At 39.0% G+C, this 20,589-nt stretch overlaps 1 protein-coding gene across 1 annotated transcript; it reads right to left on the bottom strand.

The window, feature by feature from the left end:
* Positions 1–1,343: 1,343 nt before the first annotated feature.
* ssh2b (slingshot protein phosphatase 2b) lies at positions 1,344–20,568 on the bottom strand. The gene is made up of 15 exons (XM_020922858.2): positions 20,313–20,568; positions 16,783–16,826; positions 7,774–7,886; positions 7,399–7,463; positions 7,205–7,326; positions 6,799–6,864; positions 6,637–6,702; positions 5,892–6,086; positions 5,179–5,272; positions 4,926–5,054; positions 4,790–4,836; positions 4,546–4,692; positions 3,988–4,188; positions 2,798–3,743; positions 1,344–2,669 (listed from the first exon to the last, which is right to left on the bottom strand). Exons 1-15 carry the CDS (start codon positions 20,373–20,375, stop codon positions 1,530–1,532), a joined length of 3,438 nt encoding a protein of 1,145 aa, XP_020778517.1. The 5' UTR covers positions 20,376–20,568; the 3' UTR covers positions 1,344–1,529.
* Positions 20,569–20,589: the final 21 nt, after the last annotated feature.

Raw genomic sequence — 20,589 nt, 5'->3', positions numbered from 1 at the left:
GCGGTAGAACAGGTACACAAAGGTAAGTGCGCCAAAATGGAGAATACAATTAGCACTGGCTGGCTAAATTGGGCATATAGAGGTTAGTAAGACCCACGTATCAGATGTACATCTATAACATATGCTTTCAAATATTTCATTGAACTTTCTGTGGGTTTCTATGCCATCTAGCGAAACATTCTTGCCACACAATAAGACACAGAAAACCTATGTTCAATCATTTCCATTATTTAATGGTCACAGTTGAGACACATGATATAAAAGAATATTTACAAGTATGATAGTTTAAAACACACACCCAACATTTGCTACTACCCAAGCATGCTCCCAAAAGTAGCAACCATACATAAAAATCCACAATAACATAAAAAAGGAGTAAAGTGCATGTATGACAGAAAACTCTGAAGCTTCACCAGCCAGAGGCACACACCCCAATGTGTACAAAGAGAAACAGAAACTACACCCACGTGGTAGAAGTTGTGCTACAGTCACTCACAGACACTGGCTAGATATAAAAAACGTACAGCTCCTAAAATGTCACAATATAGCTCTTTACATCCTCAAAACATACGATAAATTCACTCCCCTCACCCTCACACAAACAGCAATACATACAATTTTATAGATTCAGTGGCATCCAAGAGAAGAGATATTTCAGATTGAGATGGACATTCCAGAAATCAAGACCTAATGCGTGGGCATGATTTGGTTTTTAGACTATGAGGTAATGTGCAGTCAAAGCAAAAAATATAAGACAAACAGCATGCTTCGCTACCCAACTTCTCACATACAAAAAAACAATCCAAATTTGATGGTCCAGTTATGTCATTCTTAAAGATAGCTCATATGCTGCTTATAATGCAATATTGGGTCCAGGGTGACTTTACAACTTTGCTTTAAAAGAAGAGATGAAACAGTGGCTACATTCTAATAAACATAACAGCAACTAAGTGATAAACCAGCATTAGTATAAAAATTGGACCTCTGCCAAAATGGCCAAAAATGTCTAGATGTAAAATGATTGTTGCAGGTAAAGATGGTACACAGTGTTTTAATGCTATTCACTTAACCCACATAGATATTATTCATCACAGAGGCTCTTGGCAGATTTGCTGGGACAAACAAACTTAAGGCAAGAGGCATTTGTTAGTTTTGCGGATCAACGCCAGCACTGTAAAATAAATGTATTACTAAATGCGCTGAACAGACTTGAATTCAGAATATTCTTTTTTTTTTTTTTTGGACTAGTTAAAATTTTATATATATATATATATATATATATATATATATATATATATATATATATATATATATATATATATATATATATATATATATATATATATATATATATATATATAATTTCTGAATAAAAACTTCCATGTGCAATTTTCTTTACTCTACTTCCCCCTAAACTACTCAAACAAATTCAATATTTTGAATTCCAGTAGTTTAACTCATGTAGATATTATTATTTTGCAGTGACTTTGCACTCCATTCTCTCACATAGACATTTTGACATAGAGGTTTTACATGGTGTGGTAAAGGGTGCCAGTTCGTTTTTTGAGCCTTCGTAGGGGGTGAGTCCGTCCGTACTGCTGCCTTGCTGTGGTGAGGTTTGGTCCTGGAGTGTCCTGTTCAGAGGGCACAGGTAGGCTAGTGGAGGGGGAAGATTCAGGAGGGGTGTCACGTGTCTCAAGGGGTGGAGTGTGCTGGCTGAATAAGGAGGGCGAGTGGTGAACGCGCTGTTTTTTGGATTCATCACTGACCACTGTGTGGCCAGTGGGCTCTGTGCAGGAGGAAGGGGCCACACAGGAGCGGGTCAGCTCCCATTCACTCAGTTCATTGGCCAGTAGCTCCAGACAGCCCAGCTTGGCCAAAGAGGCAGAGCGCTTCATGAGAGAGGGAGGGGTCAGTCCCGCCTGTCGTATCCTGGCCTCCACCTCTCTGACTCTCCTCTGGATGCTGCTGCTTCGAGCCTGAGCTGCTTGTCGTACTTTACAAGCCTCTCCCACACTCACCTGCTGCAGAAAGGCCCCAAGCTCACAAAGCGTCTCCCACGTCTCCCTCATTATAATGTCCCCTCCTAGAGCGGGACAGTCCCAGTCTGTGGCTGACTCAAACTCAGTGACGCCTTCCAGACACAGGAAGTTCACGGAGGAGAAGGGTGAATGGGCAGTGTAGTGACTGGAGGTAGACAGAGACCTCTCAGCAGGCAGGACCTTGGCTCCTTTTGTGCTTTTATCGTTTTGACCCAGTCTGTGCATCTCAGTGTCCTCCTCATCCTGCTCCTCCTGCTCCTCCTGCACTGGGCTGACCACTGTCACCTCAGGACAGAGAGAGGTGTCCTGCGCACTTGACCCCATCACAGATGGGACACTGGCCATGCGCCGCTGGGTCCAGCCTCCAGAAAGAGAGGGAGGGGAGGAGGAGGGGGAGGGCACCTCTTGCTCCTGTCTCATTCGCTGCTCGAGCTGCCGTGTAACACGCCTAACAGACCCTCTTGTCCAGTCACTGTAGAGCTGCGGGGCAGCCTCCTCCTCCTCTTTGTGTTTCACTTCCTCTTTTGGATTACCTGCTTCCTCTTGAGATAAAATATCTTCATGCTTCAACCTGCTCACATCCAGGTCAGATTTTGGTCCTGTGGCCTGCACAGGAACAGTCATTTCCTAAAAAGTATTAGAAAAAGCAAAAGCATGTTAAACAATTGATAAGACTCATTAAGAAATGTCATGTTCAGACGTCACTAGGGACTGTGCAAGTGTAATTAAAAATGAAAGTTAAGAAGAAATTTCACCTTTTTCTTAACTTCATCTTTGTCTTCATTACTTGCGACATCCGGAGGCACAGACAGTTCCTCTTTTTTCACAGCAGTCTTGCCATCTTTAGTCATGCCCTTGAACTTTTCTCTGGCACTGAAGAAGTTGATGTGATCGCCACTGTGGACGAACAACGCTTCGTTGTCCTGAGGAATGGCACTGGGGAAACTGATAAAACTGGAGGGGGGTGAGTGTGCCGCCAAAGACAACGCACACAAGTGTTGCTCACAGTCTGTGTTTTCGACAGGCACTGCCGCGGACACACAGTTGGGTCCTAGTTGTGAGGTGGGGGTTCGAATGGCGAAAGGCTGAGGCACTGACACTGGCAACGGTTTGACCATGGGACACAACACCACCTGCCCCTTGACCAACTCTTCTTCACAGAGCAGGGTGGGGGACGGGGCGGGAGAGGGCGGCAAGTTGTGCAGCAGGGGAGGGGGCTGAGGTTGGCCTAAAGGGACACACTGAGCTACCATGGATACACCTGTGGAGGGGGGCATGACTGTGGCCGCTCTAGGCTGGGACAGAGGAGGCGATGACGGGCACTCATCACCACCACATATGCCATTGGACAGGGGAGGAGATAGGGGACATGGAGAGGTGCAGGGGGAGGACTGCCTCATTTGGGATGCCTGAGACTGGACTTGGAGGCATTGCGTTGATAAAGTGGGGAGTCCTTCAGCAGAGGAGGAGCTCTGCTTGGACTTGGGGTCTTTCTGGCTGGAGGAAGGTTTAACAGTGTTGGGTGGAGCTCCCAGAGACTCCAGCAGCTCTTTGACGGACGGCCCGGAGGAGGGGGTCTGGTTATGGGGGTCAGAGCGACCCAGGCTGTTGGGCTGAGCTAAAGACTTGGCTAAAGGTTCATGGTGCTCAGAGAGGTCACTGTCGGAGTGAGAACGCCAAAGTTTGTTGTGCCTTTGTTTGCTGCAATAAAGGAATCAGAAAACATTTAATTTACATTATATCCAGTTATTTCAATTCAGCATGAGGCTACACTTTTCATTCACTTTAATTATTTATCAGTATTGTGTTTTGTCTCTATTAGCAAACAATGAAGTTTGGAGAATATATATACAAGTTTAGTCCAGTCAAGATTCTTTTTCTGAATTCAAGTTATTTTAACAAGAATATATCATTTTGTAATGTTTGTTTACATGTGTATGCTTACCTGGCCACGAGAATGCCCTGATACTCCTCTAGCTGCCTCATGAACGAAGGATTGGGTTTGGTCACAGTTCGTCGCTCTTTGACATAATCAAAAGCCTTGCTCAGGTCCCAGCCGTACTCTTTCATGGCATATGCGATCACGGTGGCAGCAGAGCGACTTATCCCCATTTTACAGTGCACCAGACATTTGGAGCCAGCTTTCCTGTAGGGGGCAGCAACAAGGACATTAGAAAACCATTAGTATTTGACCACAGGAAAATTTTCAGATTAATTGCACTACATAGGGTAGTTTTACCACTAGATACTAGAAAAAAGTAAAAATGACCTTGAAGAATAATTTTACTGATGAAAACACTGGCATGGAATGTTTAGATTTAGTTTTCTACATAAAGAAATTTTTTTACAATCAAAAGTTATTTGGATGAATACTGGAGTAACACAGTTTTAAAGAACCAATACATTTGGGAAACAGATCTGATGCTTATATCCTACTCAACAACTTAAGAACTAGAAATCTTGGAAAGAAGAATAAAAAAAAACTAAAAGATGAAAAACTCACTTGGCCCTTGCGATAAACTTGTATGTGTCATTCCAATAAGCCAGAAGGTCAGTGGCCTCCTCATCATAAACACGGATGTTGTGGTATTCAAACAAGCCGGGGAAGAAGTTGTCAATCTCTCTTGTTACATTCAGGATGTACTGAACTCTGTCAGAAAATATACAGAGAACCATGTCAACTATTTAAGGAAAAGCCCATTTATTTTACAAGCTAGTAACTGTGGCTGAATTGTTTTTGTACTTACCCACTGTTCTGCAACTCCTCCAAATTGGATGCATTCCACTCTGATCCCTGTAGAAACATACAACAATTTGACTCAACTCTTTTCAACAAATAAACCCTGCACCCAAGATTTAGTGTCTTAACAAATTTGAACTCACCAAGAAAACATGGTCAAATATTTCTGTTGGACTGTCCATTTGTCTCAGGATTATAATCATCTCATTGTCGATGAACTCCTTAAACTCACGGAGGTTGCATGTCATGCTCATTTCCAGTTCTGTTCGGATCTAAATCAAACAAAAAACAAAGACCAAATTCAAACACAATGTAAAAACATGTATCAAAATTATAGAGGCTTTATAGATAGCTTTATGTTTTGTATTTGACATTGAGTATGTTTTCATATCTGACCTCTTTGCTGGTGACATTTTCCAGATCCTTTTGCATCATGATTTCCCTCAAACTGGTCTTAATTTGTCGTTCTGTCCGCTCTCGTTCAGTTGGTCTGCCAAAAAAGCAATAAATAAATACATTTTTCAAAATTAAGTACTATTATTACTAAGATTATTAGTATTGCACATTGTGTGGGGGGGTATATGTGAAACAAACAATGTAGCAATTTGATTTTGAAAGTAAGAGAAAGTAATTAATACAGATTTTAAGGCTAGGGAGCAAATTTTATATTTAAGTTCTTCTCAAAATGGGATAAAATTATAGCTTAAAATGTCCCTTAAATTTACTATAAATATACTATAGCTTAAATTTATCTGCGTCATAATCTGAATGATTTATATCAAATCATAGCTTTGATATGATGAATGAAATGGCATTAAAAGGTGCAGTGTAACCTTTCTGGTGGAAGGTCCACAAGCTACTTGTCTCCATGGAGATGTTACCACTTTGGATGGAATGTGCCACAATATGGTATTCAGCATTTCCATAAAAATAAGCATGTGACACCACCAAGCTAAGTTACAGATATATGAAGAGGTGACCTCACTCACAGCAAGAACGCACGTATTTCAAGGTATTTTTGAGCAAGAAAAACTAGTTTAATTGAATGAATGCAAGATTAATACGCTTAATGGCGTACTAAGAATATTCCAGACAAAGCAACATCTTACACATCTGAGAAGAGGACAGGCGAATCGGCACGGTGAGACTCGACGTCCTGCATGGCGTTCCACTCATTGATGCGCGCCTGATCAGAGGACACCCGGCTCTGGTAATAGCTGACCCATGTGAGAAACAGGCTGCCCGGGAAGTAATTGTGGCAGCGGGCCACCTCACAGGCTTTGTGGAGGGATTGCAGAGCGGACCTGGATTAAAATTGAATAACTGATTAGACAGATGAAAGAAACAACGAAAATATTTTCAAACATGCTCAGCTATGTAGCTTTCTGGTTCATCTAAAAATCTTATATTTTCAAAATTGCTACAGAGAATTTAATTCAATCATACGTAATACAAACCTATTTTTAATTAGTGTGTTTCTTCTTCCATGTCATCAAATTTCTCAGGACTAAACCAATTCTGAAGCACTGCTAAATTACAGTCATCTAAGTATATTTGAGTCAAGTAAAATTTTAAATTTACCCCAGTTATAAATCTTTATCAAAGACTTCTGTAGTAAACAAGCCCAAAACTTGTCACACAATGGATTACAATAGCATTTATTTTTGACACGTCTCACTGCTACAGATTACATTTCCCAGTACAAGCAGTTCCCTATGTCATTGTGATGGGCCATATTACTTATTACGTTTGTGCTATATTATACTGTGCCATACTGTTCAGTACATGAGGCATCAGTGTGAAAGTCCATGAATATTATAAGAATAGCTGTAGGTCATTTAATAGCTGACTCACCACATCGCCTGCACTGACACAGGTTTGAAGACGTGGATTTTGTTATCAGTCGAGACACTGAAACCACTGTGAGCAAAAAGACACAAAGAGGGCCATGACTAAGGTTATACATGTTACAAGAGTTTTACCATTGCTGAATAAACACATTTGATATCATCTTACCCATCTCCATCCAGATGAATCAATGTGTCACTCCACAAAGGCAACACCATTCCTACAGAGCATGAGCTGAAAAGAGATGAAAATGTAAATGGTTAAAACCAAAACAATATGCATACTTTTAGTCATGTTTAATGTATGTAAGTATATAAGCATGGTACACACAACGGCAATATGACAATATGACTCCCCTCTCCAGTACTCATATCAGACTCTACAATGCTGAAATGTTTTAGATCAATATAAAAATTAACAAAATATAAAATAACATACTATGTCCATTTATATATACAGTCTATGATTATCAGCTCAACTGAAACAGTATAAATCAAAATAACACAATATCTTTATCGCAATAGCAATGTTTAGTTTTGGTTTTGAAACACTGCCCAAGTAAGTGGTTCCTCACCTGTCGATGGGGCTGAAGTCCATCCCTAGCACAACACTCTCCTCTGTGTCCTGGCGTCCGTTTGTGGACACAACAACCATGTACCGAGTGATCTGATGGTGCACACTCTCCAACCTGACAGCCTAACAAACAGGAAAATATAAACCTCTTAACTCCAAGCACTGGACATAATTAGTGAATGCAAGTTTGAATACCAGTTTGATGTTGTCCTCTGGTCTGAGGAGGGTAAACATAGTTTGAAGATGCTGCTGAATGTCTCCTGTTAAAAACACAAAAAAACAAAACGATGAGCAGAAAGTCATAGAAAACACTAAACACTATGCTACTGTAAATAATCATATCGAAGTACAAATATTTTAGCAACAAGTCTAGAGCTGGAGATGTGGATTTGAAAGATATTTGCATGTTGTTATAAAATGTGTTGTTACAAGACCTATTATGACTGTGACACTGACAAAGATGGAAGATTTCACATTGATTACTACAACATTTCTTTGTTATAACAATGTGGGGTGTTTTGATAATAAGGACCATATTGCCATTTGAATTGATATGACCAGATGGCTCACCTGCATGTTTGCTGCGGAGTTGTGTAAAGCGTGAGCCTGCTGAAGGAGAGGAGCCATTTCCTCGAGGTAAGAAGAGAGCAGCTCCTTTGACTGTCAGGAAACTTTCACTGATGCTAAACAGAAAAAAATAGAAGGGAAAATATTATATACCTTTACTAGTCACTGGCTATGTAACATGTGGCCTGTTCTACAGTGATAAACCACAACATAAACTAAAGGATTTGGTCTTCATAAAGGAGCTCTAATCTTTTTCCATTGCTCCTTAATCCATAAAGCAACAACCAAGACAAACTTCTTAAGCAAACAGTAATTACATCACTTATAAGCTGGAGGTAGCCAACCAGGTCCAATAATGCATCTGGCTTAACTGTACTGGACATAGTTATGAAATAACAGCAGTATAACAATTTCACTATGCATTTTGCTCATTCCATGTAATGGAGAATGTATTAATTTAATAGTTTATTGTAAAGTGTTAATTGTAGAAAACTATGCCATTGTCCCGTTACAATTGGGCGACATGCACAAAGCAGCTTGGATGGACTGCTCAGAACAATAGTTACATAATGAACTTGGACTATGCATAAAGCATTTCTTCAATTTTTGTGCCATGTTGACGTTTTACTTGATCAGCTTTGAAAACTGCCCGAGTTCATGGCGAAAGAACTTTGAGCTGCAGAATTTAGGCTTCCCTGTAAACACTGGTAGGGACAGAACTGAATCTTTTTAAATATTCAAAAGTATTATTCTTTTGCCACTTTTCTTCCCTTAGAGTAACACATGTCTCCATTCTGCAGTGTTCATCAGAAGGACTGCAGCTTAAGAGATGCCTCCTAAGTAACAAAAAGCTTTACAGTTTTTTCCAGCATCTAACGTAAACTTTGAGCAACAACTGGTCACTTGTTGCTCTTTGTGTCCTTATTAACGTGAGTAATGTTAATAAAATAATAGGTTTTCACTTCCTTCCTCAGTGGATCATAATGTTTTGGCCAATCAAAAGCTTTAGTCTGACTCAACCAAATCCACTTAGGGGGACAGTGTGTACCAGCGTGCCAACTTCTCAGACATGACAAAGAGACAACGGATGCACATAAAAGCATTTAATGTGGAAACATCTTACTAAAAGTGCATGCCAGTTCTGTCACTCACATCCGTAAGCATCATCATGGGAAACTAGATGCCATCAGTGTAACTCATCAACCAAACGACCAGCGCGAAGACAAGAGATGTCGGTAAACAAAAACATGCTCAAAGGAATGCTTAAATGGCATATCCGCAATTTCACTTGACAAATGTTATTATATCCGCAGTTTTGATCAACCGCGCTCAATTAACTTACAGCTCGTATATCTCCCCTTGTGAAAATACGGAGTTGTCGGTAAAATACGGCATCTTCCCAACCCCGCAGGAGACGCAGAAACATCCGGCTGAAGCGCTCCGAGAGACGGGCACGACACCGGGAGGCATCGCTGCACTGGAGCCAAAAGGATGGAGCTCGTTATAGCAGACTAAAGCTATAACTTTCAAAATTTTAGCCAGAGAAAGCATCACTTTAGGCCCAGAATTTTCTATAAACGTAAATCTAATTTTTCACACACAAAAGCTAATGAAAGAAAATGTTCGGGCTACAGTTAAGTGCGACACGAGGCAGGTGCGTCCAGACTTGTGTCCCATTTCTCTGCAGAGCGTTGCGTCTCATCCACAAAAAGCACTGCGCTGGGGGCGGGCCAAGCGCACACGAGGTCCAATGGGCAACGTGCCAATGGGCCAGACGCATGACAACAAGAAAACAACTCTCTGGGTCAACTTCTAAACACTGACAGCAAATGTAACTTAATAAACAAACCGCAACTGGTTAACTTCAACTTCAAAGTAAGGGTTATATTGGATTATATTCTGCTACAGAGCCTATTATTTATTAGTTTTATTAGAACTGTATTGCCATTCTTTTTGCAGGTTGCCACTAACAACAGTTCTCACATTGTAACTTGTGTAATTACCCTTGAGGATCAATAAAGTTCGTCTGAGCCTAAATATGATAATTACAGTTTGTAGGCCAATTGTCAATTACACTATTTATAGTCAACCTAGGACCTAAATGATCAAAACCAGATTCTTCACATCTTGAATAATAAAGTAGAGCAATGTTTTTGATATCCAGAAAATATTCCTGGAGCAGGTATTGGTTTCCAAATATCAATTCAGCTGATGGATGGACATAAAGTGCTATAGTGACCATAGTGACTATTTACTGGTCGTAGTTGGCCCTAAAAGTCTCATAATGTTCACATTGATACTTAAAGCATAGGATTGCAATCAGTATCAGAAATGAAAAAGCTGGACTGCTCCATTCTTTGGAGTGACATCAAGTCATCAATCATTACAACAATGGCAACGTCAACGTCAACTGCTAATTAAGGCTTTAAGCCACAACAAAATCCAGGCACTCCAAAGAAGTAAAAATCGCACAAGGAAAAGTATAGTTAAAAGGCCTTTATTTAGATGGCCAAAACCAACATGTTTCAACCATGACTAGTCTCCATCAGGGCTTAGTTGAAATTAAGGCTTATTTGAAATCACTAAAGTGGTATCTTGTTTGATTTAGCAGTTTTGAATGCTTAAGATTTCAACTTGTGCCAACGATCTGTTAAACAACCCATGAACTAAATTACAAAATAGTCTTCTACAAATTGTACATCTGGTCCAGGTGTGGATAAATAGATAATGGAGGACATTTTTGGCAACAGGTGCTGCCATAAGAACAATAGTCCTACACAAATCATTATAATCAAGAGGAAGACCACTCAAAAAGGGAAAATAAGGGACAATATTTAAACAAGTTTCAGACCTGCCATAGATAATGGCCATATTTGACCTAATACTTGTATTAAATCAAATTTTTGATCCAGCAGAAGTATGACCACTGGTTATGTTACAGTCACTGTCATGCTGCATGTTTTAAAGAACATCTTGACTGTTTGACCCTCGGTTTGCACAACTCTCTTTCAAGACAGACTCATAGTTGCCCTCTCTCCTACTGGGAAAGTACCTTCCTTAAATAGGAACACATATCATATTTGGAAGTGAGAATAGGAAATAAGGAATAATTATTGCAATTTTTTCTCTTGCAAAACCAACCTGATCATGGTTTCCTCTAAGGATGTTCTGACACTTTAACTGAAACAAGATTTTGTATTAAAACTGTAGAGGACTGGATTTGTATGGCTATAGCTAGAGCCTATAAATGGCAGCCTAAGAAGTTAAAGGTTAAACTTCAACATGTTGCAATGGCATATACCTGGGTTTCAGACAATCAATTCCATTGATTGTCTGACAATCAATTCCATTGATTGATTTCAAGGATTTATAAGAACCAATAGAGGACCTTTCCTCATTCAAAAGATGTAATGTTTTGATCTGAATTGCTTAATTTCTATGACCACAGAGATGGCTGCTGTAGCTTGAAACCCAAGCCATTGAATCCCTTGATCATGTTTAAAAAAGTACAACAAAGATACAATAATAACAAGAATTTCCTTAATTATCAAATGTTGTTCTTATGGTCAGTTCATACTAAGAAGATTGTATTGTTTGTCATTTATTTATCAGTAGCCTAAAGTCCCTCATGGTAAAAGTAGTAATAAGTCTTTATTTCACCCCAGCAGCTCCACAGAGGAGTACCTGTACTACGAGCTGAGGTCATGCACACTCGAATCACGTGTGTATGGGGCAGCCACAGAAACATGGCCTTCTGGGAAATTTCTCGGTGCTCCACACAGACACCTGACACCTAATTTAGCTCTTCTGCCAGTAACACTGAGCAACAACAACAACAACAACACAACAACGGAAAAAAGGTTGTGAAATCAAAAGGCAGACTGCTGCTGGGAGGGGCCTCCTGGTTCCTGTTTATGGGTTTGATTTTAAAGAGGTAAAGATCCGGCCAGAGTGTCATGCTAAATCATAACAAACAATGAGGTGTTTATCTGCTACTGTAGGCATTACTACACATTTATTACATTTATTGAGCCATTTCATTATTTACAAACAACCTGATAGCAGAAAGGCTGAAATATAGACCTTATTTCCAGGTGTGGATAGTTCAGTCAAGTAGTATCTACCGGTGCTAATGTTAAGGTGACTTTGACTTCTGTAGTTTTTTATTCAGAATTTTATGCTGGTTTACTTCGTCATTGGTAATCGAGACATGAGGCAACTCTACGAAAAAGTTTACTATAGTGAGCAAAGTATGTTCATTCCAGTTTAATATAGCCGTGAAATTTCACCGCAGCATATAGTTCAATCTTGATTAAATGCAAACAAACCTGACCTAAAGCTCAAGGTTTACACACTGTTTTTACTGGACCCACTTCATAACCACTATAATGGATTTATAATACAGACAGACAGTGGCATTAGAGAGACAGCCATGCACACAGATGAATACAAGGCATTTGAGGAATTTAAAACTCGCTGTAGGACTCAGCACATACCTCTGCATAGATCTACATGTGTTTATGCATAAAATGTCTTAGCTACTAAAATAATGGCACACCTTGGATTGCAGCCAACATAGATGAAATCAGTTTAACATGGCTAAAAATTCAACATGTTTGTTACAGGCCTTATAGCTAACAAATTGAACAAATACTCTAATGTTCACTCTTGAGCTTCGGAATCCAGGTTTAGGCACTATATCTGTTACATTAAAAGAGCTGCACTCACTATGAATGACAATAAGGATATTAAATTATTAAAATAATAATAATAATAATAAAATGTTTATTTTACAATGTCATAGCAGATATTGAATGAGACCTTTTAAGAAAGGTCCAGTTTTGTTAGTTTATGTGATTTTCTTTCAGCAGAGATCAAAGTAGATACTTGCACTTGTATGACTACAGTCCCTGACAAAAGTCTTGTCGCTTATCCATTTTGTAGAAACAAAAGCTTATAACCTGACTTTAAATTAATCGATTGGTTTTAGAAATGTCTCATATGAAAGCTAAAACCCTCCCAAATTATGCTCAATATACTAAAATAAATTTGCTTCACTGAAGAAAGATTGATCATTTAATGAACACAGAAAGGTCAGATTTTGGCAAGACAAAAGTCTTGTCGCCTTGTCATATGATGCACCCAATCCTAGATTACAGCCTCACCTGTGATCAGTTACTGATCAATCAATTAGTGGGTGTGTATAAAAAGAACCCCAGCACACCAGACCTTCACATCAACTGCAACTTGACCTCTGACAACATGCCTAAGATCCACCCTGAGACCAAAGCGTAAATTATCAAGAGGCTGAAGACTGGATCCACTGCTGAGGTGGCTGACACCTTCAATGTGTCTCAGCGTCAAGTACAAAGAATAAGAAAAAGATCTGAAATGACTGGAGATATTTTTGACAAGCCCAGATCCGGCAGACCCCACAAGACAACTGCTCGGGAGGACCGTTTGTTGATTCGAAAATCCAAGGCCCCTTTTCCACTGCAGCAGACTCCACCAGGCCTGGTCACCTCAAGTCCCTCTGTCAACCAGAACAGTTTGTAGAATTCTGTCTCGAAATGGCCTCCCTGGTCGAATCAGTGCACAGAAACCAGCACTAAACAAAAGGCAATTAAAAAAACGTGTGGCATTTCCCAAGGCCCACAGCCTGCTAAAAGGATGGACACTGGAAAAGTGGCAGAAGGTGGATTTTTCAGATGAATCCTCGGTTGAATTACATCACAGCCACCGCAAATATTGCAGGAGACCTACTGGAGCCCGCATGGATCCAAGATTCACCCAGTTTGGTGGTGGAAAAATCCTGGTCTGGGGTTCCATCCAGTATGGGGGTGTGTGAGACATTTGCAGACTGGAAGGCAATATCAATAGCCTAAAATATCAAGAAGTATTAGCTACCTCTTACATTCCCAACCATAAAAGGGGTCAAATTTTGCAGCAGGATGGTGCTCCATCGCATATTTCTATCTCTACATCAAAGTTTCTCAAGGTGAAGAAGATCAAGGTGCTCCAGGACTGGCCAGCCCAGTCACCAGACATGAACATCATTGAGCAAGTCTGGGGTAGAATGAAAGAGGAAGCATGGAAGGCAAAACCAAAGAATCTTGATGAACTCTGGGAGGCATGTAAGACGCTTTCTTTGCTATTCCTGATGACTTCATCAACAAATTGTATGAATCATTGTCGAACCGCATGGATGCAGTCCTTCAAGCTCATGGAAGTCATACAAGATATTAAATATGGATCTCACAGCACCACTACTTAATTCACTGACGTTATGCAACATATTTTTGTATTTGAAGTAAATTATTTGTTCAATTTTCTGTAGGCGACAAAACTTTTGTCTTGCCAAAATCTGACCTTTCTGTGTTCATTAAATGATCAATCTTTCTTCAGTGAAGCAAATTTATTTTAGTATATTGAGCATAATTTGGGAGGGTTTTAGCTTTCATATGAGACATTTCTAAAACCAATCGATTAATTTAAAGTCAGTTTATAAGCTTTTGTTTCTACAAAATGGATAAGCGACAAGACTTTTGTCAGGGACTGTATGTACCAATTTTTGGACAGTGTGTTTTATTAATTCTATTGATGTAGTATCTTTGGATTTTTGGACAACACCACCACATATTAATTGACCCATTTCATAACGTTTTGAAATTGCATCTTTATTTACAACAGCATGCACTAATTTGATCATCGTCTGTTATTCCATTATGAGCATATTCATACACAAAAGAAGTCAAATCTGATCTGCCAGGACCACCTATAAATAACAGAGGAGCTTAACTGTGTGCATTATAAAACAAAAGCATTATCAGATCCCCTCACTGTGTGTCAGTGACGTCTGCATACATAGTCTTTAATCAGCAGCGGAGGAGACTTAGGCATCTCTTCGAACCACCACCTGTGTCTGAGAGTGACGTTAGCGCTGTGACGGTTGAGACTCCTGACGCATTTCCATTAGGTCAAACAAGCAACAAACAACAATGAAAAAACAACTCTGCATCATCAAAATTACATAACCAAGAGTCAGGATCTGCTAAAGTTACACAGAACTATGTCTGCACTGAAGGGGTGGGTGTAAAACTGTGGTCTGATTCTGTGATGATGACCGTTTTGTGAATCAGTGCTTTTCTATGATGTTCTATGCTCCAAAAATGAATAGTGATTGTAACCTCTAAGAGAACCAAGATAGGATTTTTACAGTAACTTCAAGTCCAACCAGTATGACAATCTGCATATCTCCTTTGGACAGTTTTTTAAAAATTTGGATTTTCACAGTTGATTTGATGGATTGATGATCAATTTGATTATCATGTAACTGGATTTTCAGTATTGCGTTGTTATATTAAAAAGTTTCTGCAATACAACACATTTAATTGTGAAAGGGCCCTTCTGAACCATTAATCCATCTGCTGAACTGGATTATTAAAACCAACCTACGTAGAAATAAACATTACATAAAAACCTAAATTCTGAATGAAAAAATAAGAATTGCATTACAATCTTATGATTATAAGATATAAACTGCTGTATACGGGAAAAGGCAATTGAAAAACGGTGATTCTAATGTAATAAAGACATTATGAATAAACAATGACCCAATCTTACCTTCTATTAAATTCAGCAGTACAATAATATTACCATCAATCAAAACAGTCCCTAATTCAGTTGTTATCATTGAGTCCACACGCTCCCAGCCTCAGTGTGTGAATATGGGCTTTGATACCAGCTGCACAAATACAGACAGGCTCAGGGTTCATACAGTTCTGAGGGCCAGACGGACCGGGTTTAGGAGGGGTTCAGGACTGTCCTGGGACCAGCACTGCCCAACCCTCACCCCAAGCCTGCACTTTAAACTACAACTGACAATGCTTCAACAAATGCATGAGCTAGTCTTGTATAGTTAATTTATACAGTACACAGTCTTGTAACACAGCTATTTAACTACCGTTTTTAATGTGTTCCGTCATATTTAGACTTTTAAGAATGTACTTCAAAATGTCTTCATAACTTTATAATAGTTAAAAAGGGATAAACAGGGACACTATTTTTAGTTTTTAGGTAGGTCAAAGATATGTCTATCTTTCCACCTCAGGTACAACTAATCTTGTGAAGCAGGTAGTGTGGCGCCCTCTACTGACCAACCAACAAAACTGACAGAATATGCTTCGCAGAGCTTTCTCATACTGCTACATCAAGAGCAACCAGATACAAGTTTAAAGGGCCTATACACTATTTTTGTATCTGTTACAAAGCTGCTTCCTCATCACAAACATACCCGGACATGCATTTTGTTTCATTCACATAAACCCTGCATATATAGGCATCCTCTCTCAAACAGAAAACACTCCACCTCAACCTTGTGATGTCATGTGGCAATACAAGAAGTGCTCCACTGTGTTTTTAAACTTCATACACCTTCACTAGAATCATGTGGATGATTTCAGCCCCTAATGAACAAAAGGTAAAAGGTAACTTAACTCAAAAACTCATGACATCATAAAGGTGGAACAGAGCATTTTGGGCTTGGGAGATGTAAACAATAATACATTAACAATAATAATAATAAAGGGTTACTCAAACGTGTGTGAATGAAACAAAACAGAACTCTGGGTATATTTATGATGAGGTAACAGCATTAAACCATATCTTAAAGGTCACAAAAGCCCATTTTGCATGACATGTCCCTTTTAAGATCTAAGCTGGTTTGGGTGCAGAGAAAAGAAACCCAGCAGGAAGTACAACTGAAGTGTTGATGAGAACTGAGGTACAGAAAGAGTTGTAACAGAAGGTCCAACTAACAAGACGGGCCAGATTCCAGCCCCCACCTCAGCACCTCAGGCACAGGACACCACGAACAGTCTATAACATCACTATATACATAATATATTACAAGCACAGTATGTAGCTCCAGGTAAATCGACAAGCATGGGACAAGAAAAAATAAAAAAACATAAAATCTGTGAGTGAACAATATAAGGGGGTCTTTTGCCTTACCTTCTTGGCTGTGAACGACGGTCATCCTCCCCACTGCCAGACTCCTAAAAAACAAAACAAAATACAATGTGAAATGGTTGACGAGCATAATGGTCATACTTCTAAAGTGAAATATCATTTTAAACACAAGCATTCATGAAATCATCACTCACTTTTTTTATGAATTAGCATATGTCCTATTCAATATCGATTAGTATTTGAAAACAAGTAAGGTTTTTGTGCAGTTCTATAGAAAGAAATATATCCAGTGACATGTTAAATTATTGCATTAACCAGCATATCTAGGGGGGATATCCTGTCACAGGGCATGATAATATTAGATGCAGGCCCTCATACTGGCTCCAAAATAGGATCTTTAAGTACATCAGTAATGCACACCAGCCCCCAATTCTGTAATGGCCTTTTTGTTTCCAGTTCATACACAAAGCCGTACACATGTTGACTGCAGTCTGGCATACGACTACAATCATGTTTTACACAGACAAAGTGTTTTGCATATATGAAAAGATCAGAGGTGGTTTCCAAAGACTATGAAAATTATGAGTGCCAGAGACTAAACAGAGAATGTCTGCAGTTTCATTCACAAGTTTCGGTCAAGACTCAAGAGTTGGGTTGCTCAAAAATTTTGATGCATTTAAGTGTGCCTGTCATGGTAATAACTACTACTGACTTATTGTTCAATATATGAAAGCTGGATCAATACATTTTGGAGCTGAATACTTACCGTGTGTACATTTTCTTTGCAATAATGGGGAGATTTTTGTTGTAATACAATAAGATTTGAGCTACCGAGAATTGAAAAAGTAACTTCTATGGCTAAGCATTGCTTCAATTGGTGATTTATTCATGCTGCTCATGTAATTTAATGATACTGTCCATTTAAACAAAAGTTTAAATTTATTGATTATTGTGTCAATGGCATAAAATAGTTTTTAAATTATTGTTTATCGTATATCTCTGTAGCAATATATTGTGTTTCAAAATGTTTTATTGTGATAGGTATACACTTTTAAACATTTAAGTTTAATCACTATGGAAAATGGCACCAAATTAAAACTGTATTAAATAATTTTTTTTGCAGCATTAGGATATATAAACCAATAATGTGAATCAAATGTAATAGGTATTAACAATTAGCTTCTCACTGAGAATCAAATAGTGACCCTCAAAAATATCAACAAAAATTCAGTCTTGTGATACTAATAGAGAGACTATTAAGAGACTGATGCCGCAATGATTGTTTTTCACTTTACAGTATAAAATGACCATATTAATAAAATAATTTAGCATGTAATGTCAAACTATAGCCTTACTGGGGAGGCTTTGAGGCAGAGTCAGTGAACAAGCACATTTTGAAGTATCATATGACCCCAAAACCAGGAAACAGACTTGCGTCTCTCTTATCATCACTGTGGCAGATGTACACGGTTGCAGTTTAACAAGAAAACATTAAATCTTTGGGCATGCCACCTCACCCAGCCACATATCTTCTATAGCTTCTCTATGATTACCACTGTGTTCTGGTTCTCCTCCATCTATACAATGTGCTTATGGACACAAGGTCAACCACTCAGACCCAAACCAAATTGTGGGACAGATAGCAGGGATAATAATGGATTATTCTGATGACACTGCAGTTTGGATCTGTGTAAGAGTTTAGGGGTTCAAAAATATAATACAATCTTGGTTCATCCCGAGACTTGGTTTTGGTGTGAAAAGTTTTTTCTGTGATTTCTGTGACAAGGCAAAAAAACACCTACATAAGCAAACTGTTGAACTGAAATGAGTCATAATTAATCATGGTTCGATCAGTACAGTTTCATTTCACAGCGTCTTTGTTTTTACATGGAATGCCACCTCAGATAAAATATAATAAATATAAAACATCTTTGAAGGAATTACATTACTCAGCAAATACAAAACAGGATACATTGGAAAGCTAAATTAAACCAAACTGCAGTCCACCGATATATTCCTCTTTTATTAAGGTTAGGATTAAATTGACTAAACTAAACCTGGCATTATAAAAGGAGACTAACAATCACAGCCACTGAATTAGATGATTATTGTCATTATTACACTGATACTTGTAACAACAATTTACATGGAGGTAGTTCTATTTACAGACAAGAGGGAAATGTCATTACCACTTGCTGCACTGAGGCACACCTTTAAAAGCAGGATGGAAAGAGGAGAGCTTAACGAATGGAAAAATCATTTGGAAGAAATACAAAACATCTCCCCACTCCATGATTGCTTTGACTATGAAAACTATAGTGAACTGCCCTGTGTATTTGCATTGTATTCAAATTAATATAATAGGAGCTCAAGCGTCTTTCTTGTACTTCAAAATGTATTGCATCTGACACTGGTAGGCCTATTGAAAACTGGCTTATTTTATGTTGGTTTAATTAAAGGCAGCAAATACAGTGGCACTGCAAGTGTGAGTAAAACATATGAAATGTTGCTAAAATGGCAAAAATAATCATTAAGGTGTTAAAATTGTTTCATGACGGATCAGTTCCTCAATTTGCGCTAAACTGATCATATATCCACATTTCAGATGACTCTGAAAACAAAATATTCCATTAAGATAAGATAACAACAAAAGCAATGTTATAAATCTTTTTCAGTTTATCGCCCAATTGTTTGTGTTGCTGAAAGTCTATAAGAAAATATCTATCATTGATTTTATCAAGTTATTTAAACATCCCAAAATGTCCTAATAACAAAATCCAAAACTTGCTGAACTGAAACACAGTGTATATTTCTACATGCATTAAATGGGTAAGCCTATGACTCTCACTGATGGAGTTCCCATTTGAAAAAAACAAAGACGAAAAACAGCAGAGACAGAGCCGCAACAGGAAACCACCTGCCAGTGTTTTGCATGAGCTCCTTCACGGCTTCCTTTTGCAAAAACATCGACACGTAAACCAGATATTACTGGTATTCAACATTATGCACAATCTGTCACAGACAACACACGTTCACTGGGATGTTTGCATGTCCAGACTACGTACATAACACAGGAGAAGTCACATTCATGTCTGTTACAAGGTGATTATTAACAGCGGAAGTACTTATAGCTATTTGTTTGACACGAATGATGTATGAAGTCGCAGTAGTTAAATAAAACAGAAATTAGGTATCTTAGTGGGGGGAAAAAAAATCTAAATACAGCAATATGAACATTATGGAAACAGCACAACGATATTTTGGAAAATTTCAAACTGAAATCTTCTACAGCAGCAAAGCACAGAATAGCCCAGAAGACTGCAGGATACTTAACCAATTAAGGACGAAATCAAACCTTTACCACTAAAATAGTTTGATTTTACTACAAATAAAAAGTCGGCCACAATTCACGCATGCGCAGGACCACAAAGCAAGGCACTTTATGATACCCAGTCACCGATTAAAAACGCTGCAAAGACCAAAATTTTAACGATTGTGTACATCAGCCAAATATCAGTGCAATGTTGGGATTGAGGTCTGGTTTATAGAGCGCTGATAAAGTGGATACTGACCGAAACACAGGGGCTGGAGCTGGTGCTGGGGGTCGGTGAACGCTGCACGGTAACCAGCGCCATTCATCGACCGGGAAGCGGACACCTGAGAGCAAGCCACGGCACAGAGACGAGCATACTGGTCCCGTGGAGGAGAAACTCCAACCGACTCCGGGCTGTGTGTCTTTGTCGGCGTTTTCCTCCTCCTTTCTGGTCGCTCCAGTCTGTTTGACTACTCCCCGGCTGTTTCCTCTGGTCACGTCTGTTGCGCATGCGTAGTTACTACGAGCAGGTCAAT

This window comes from Boleophthalmus pectinirostris, unplaced genomic scaffold (assembly GCF_026225935.1).
Source record: "Boleophthalmus pectinirostris isolate CB_2022bp ecotype Guang Dong unplaced genomic scaffold, ASM2622593v1 HiC_scaffold_12, whole genome shotgun sequence".
In the NCBI taxonomy this organism is placed as follows: Eukaryota; Metazoa; Chordata; class Actinopteri; order Gobiiformes; family Gobiidae; genus Boleophthalmus; species Boleophthalmus pectinirostris.
Note: the sequence above shows the minus strand (reverse complement) of the source record. Positions and strands in the feature narration are given on the sequence as shown.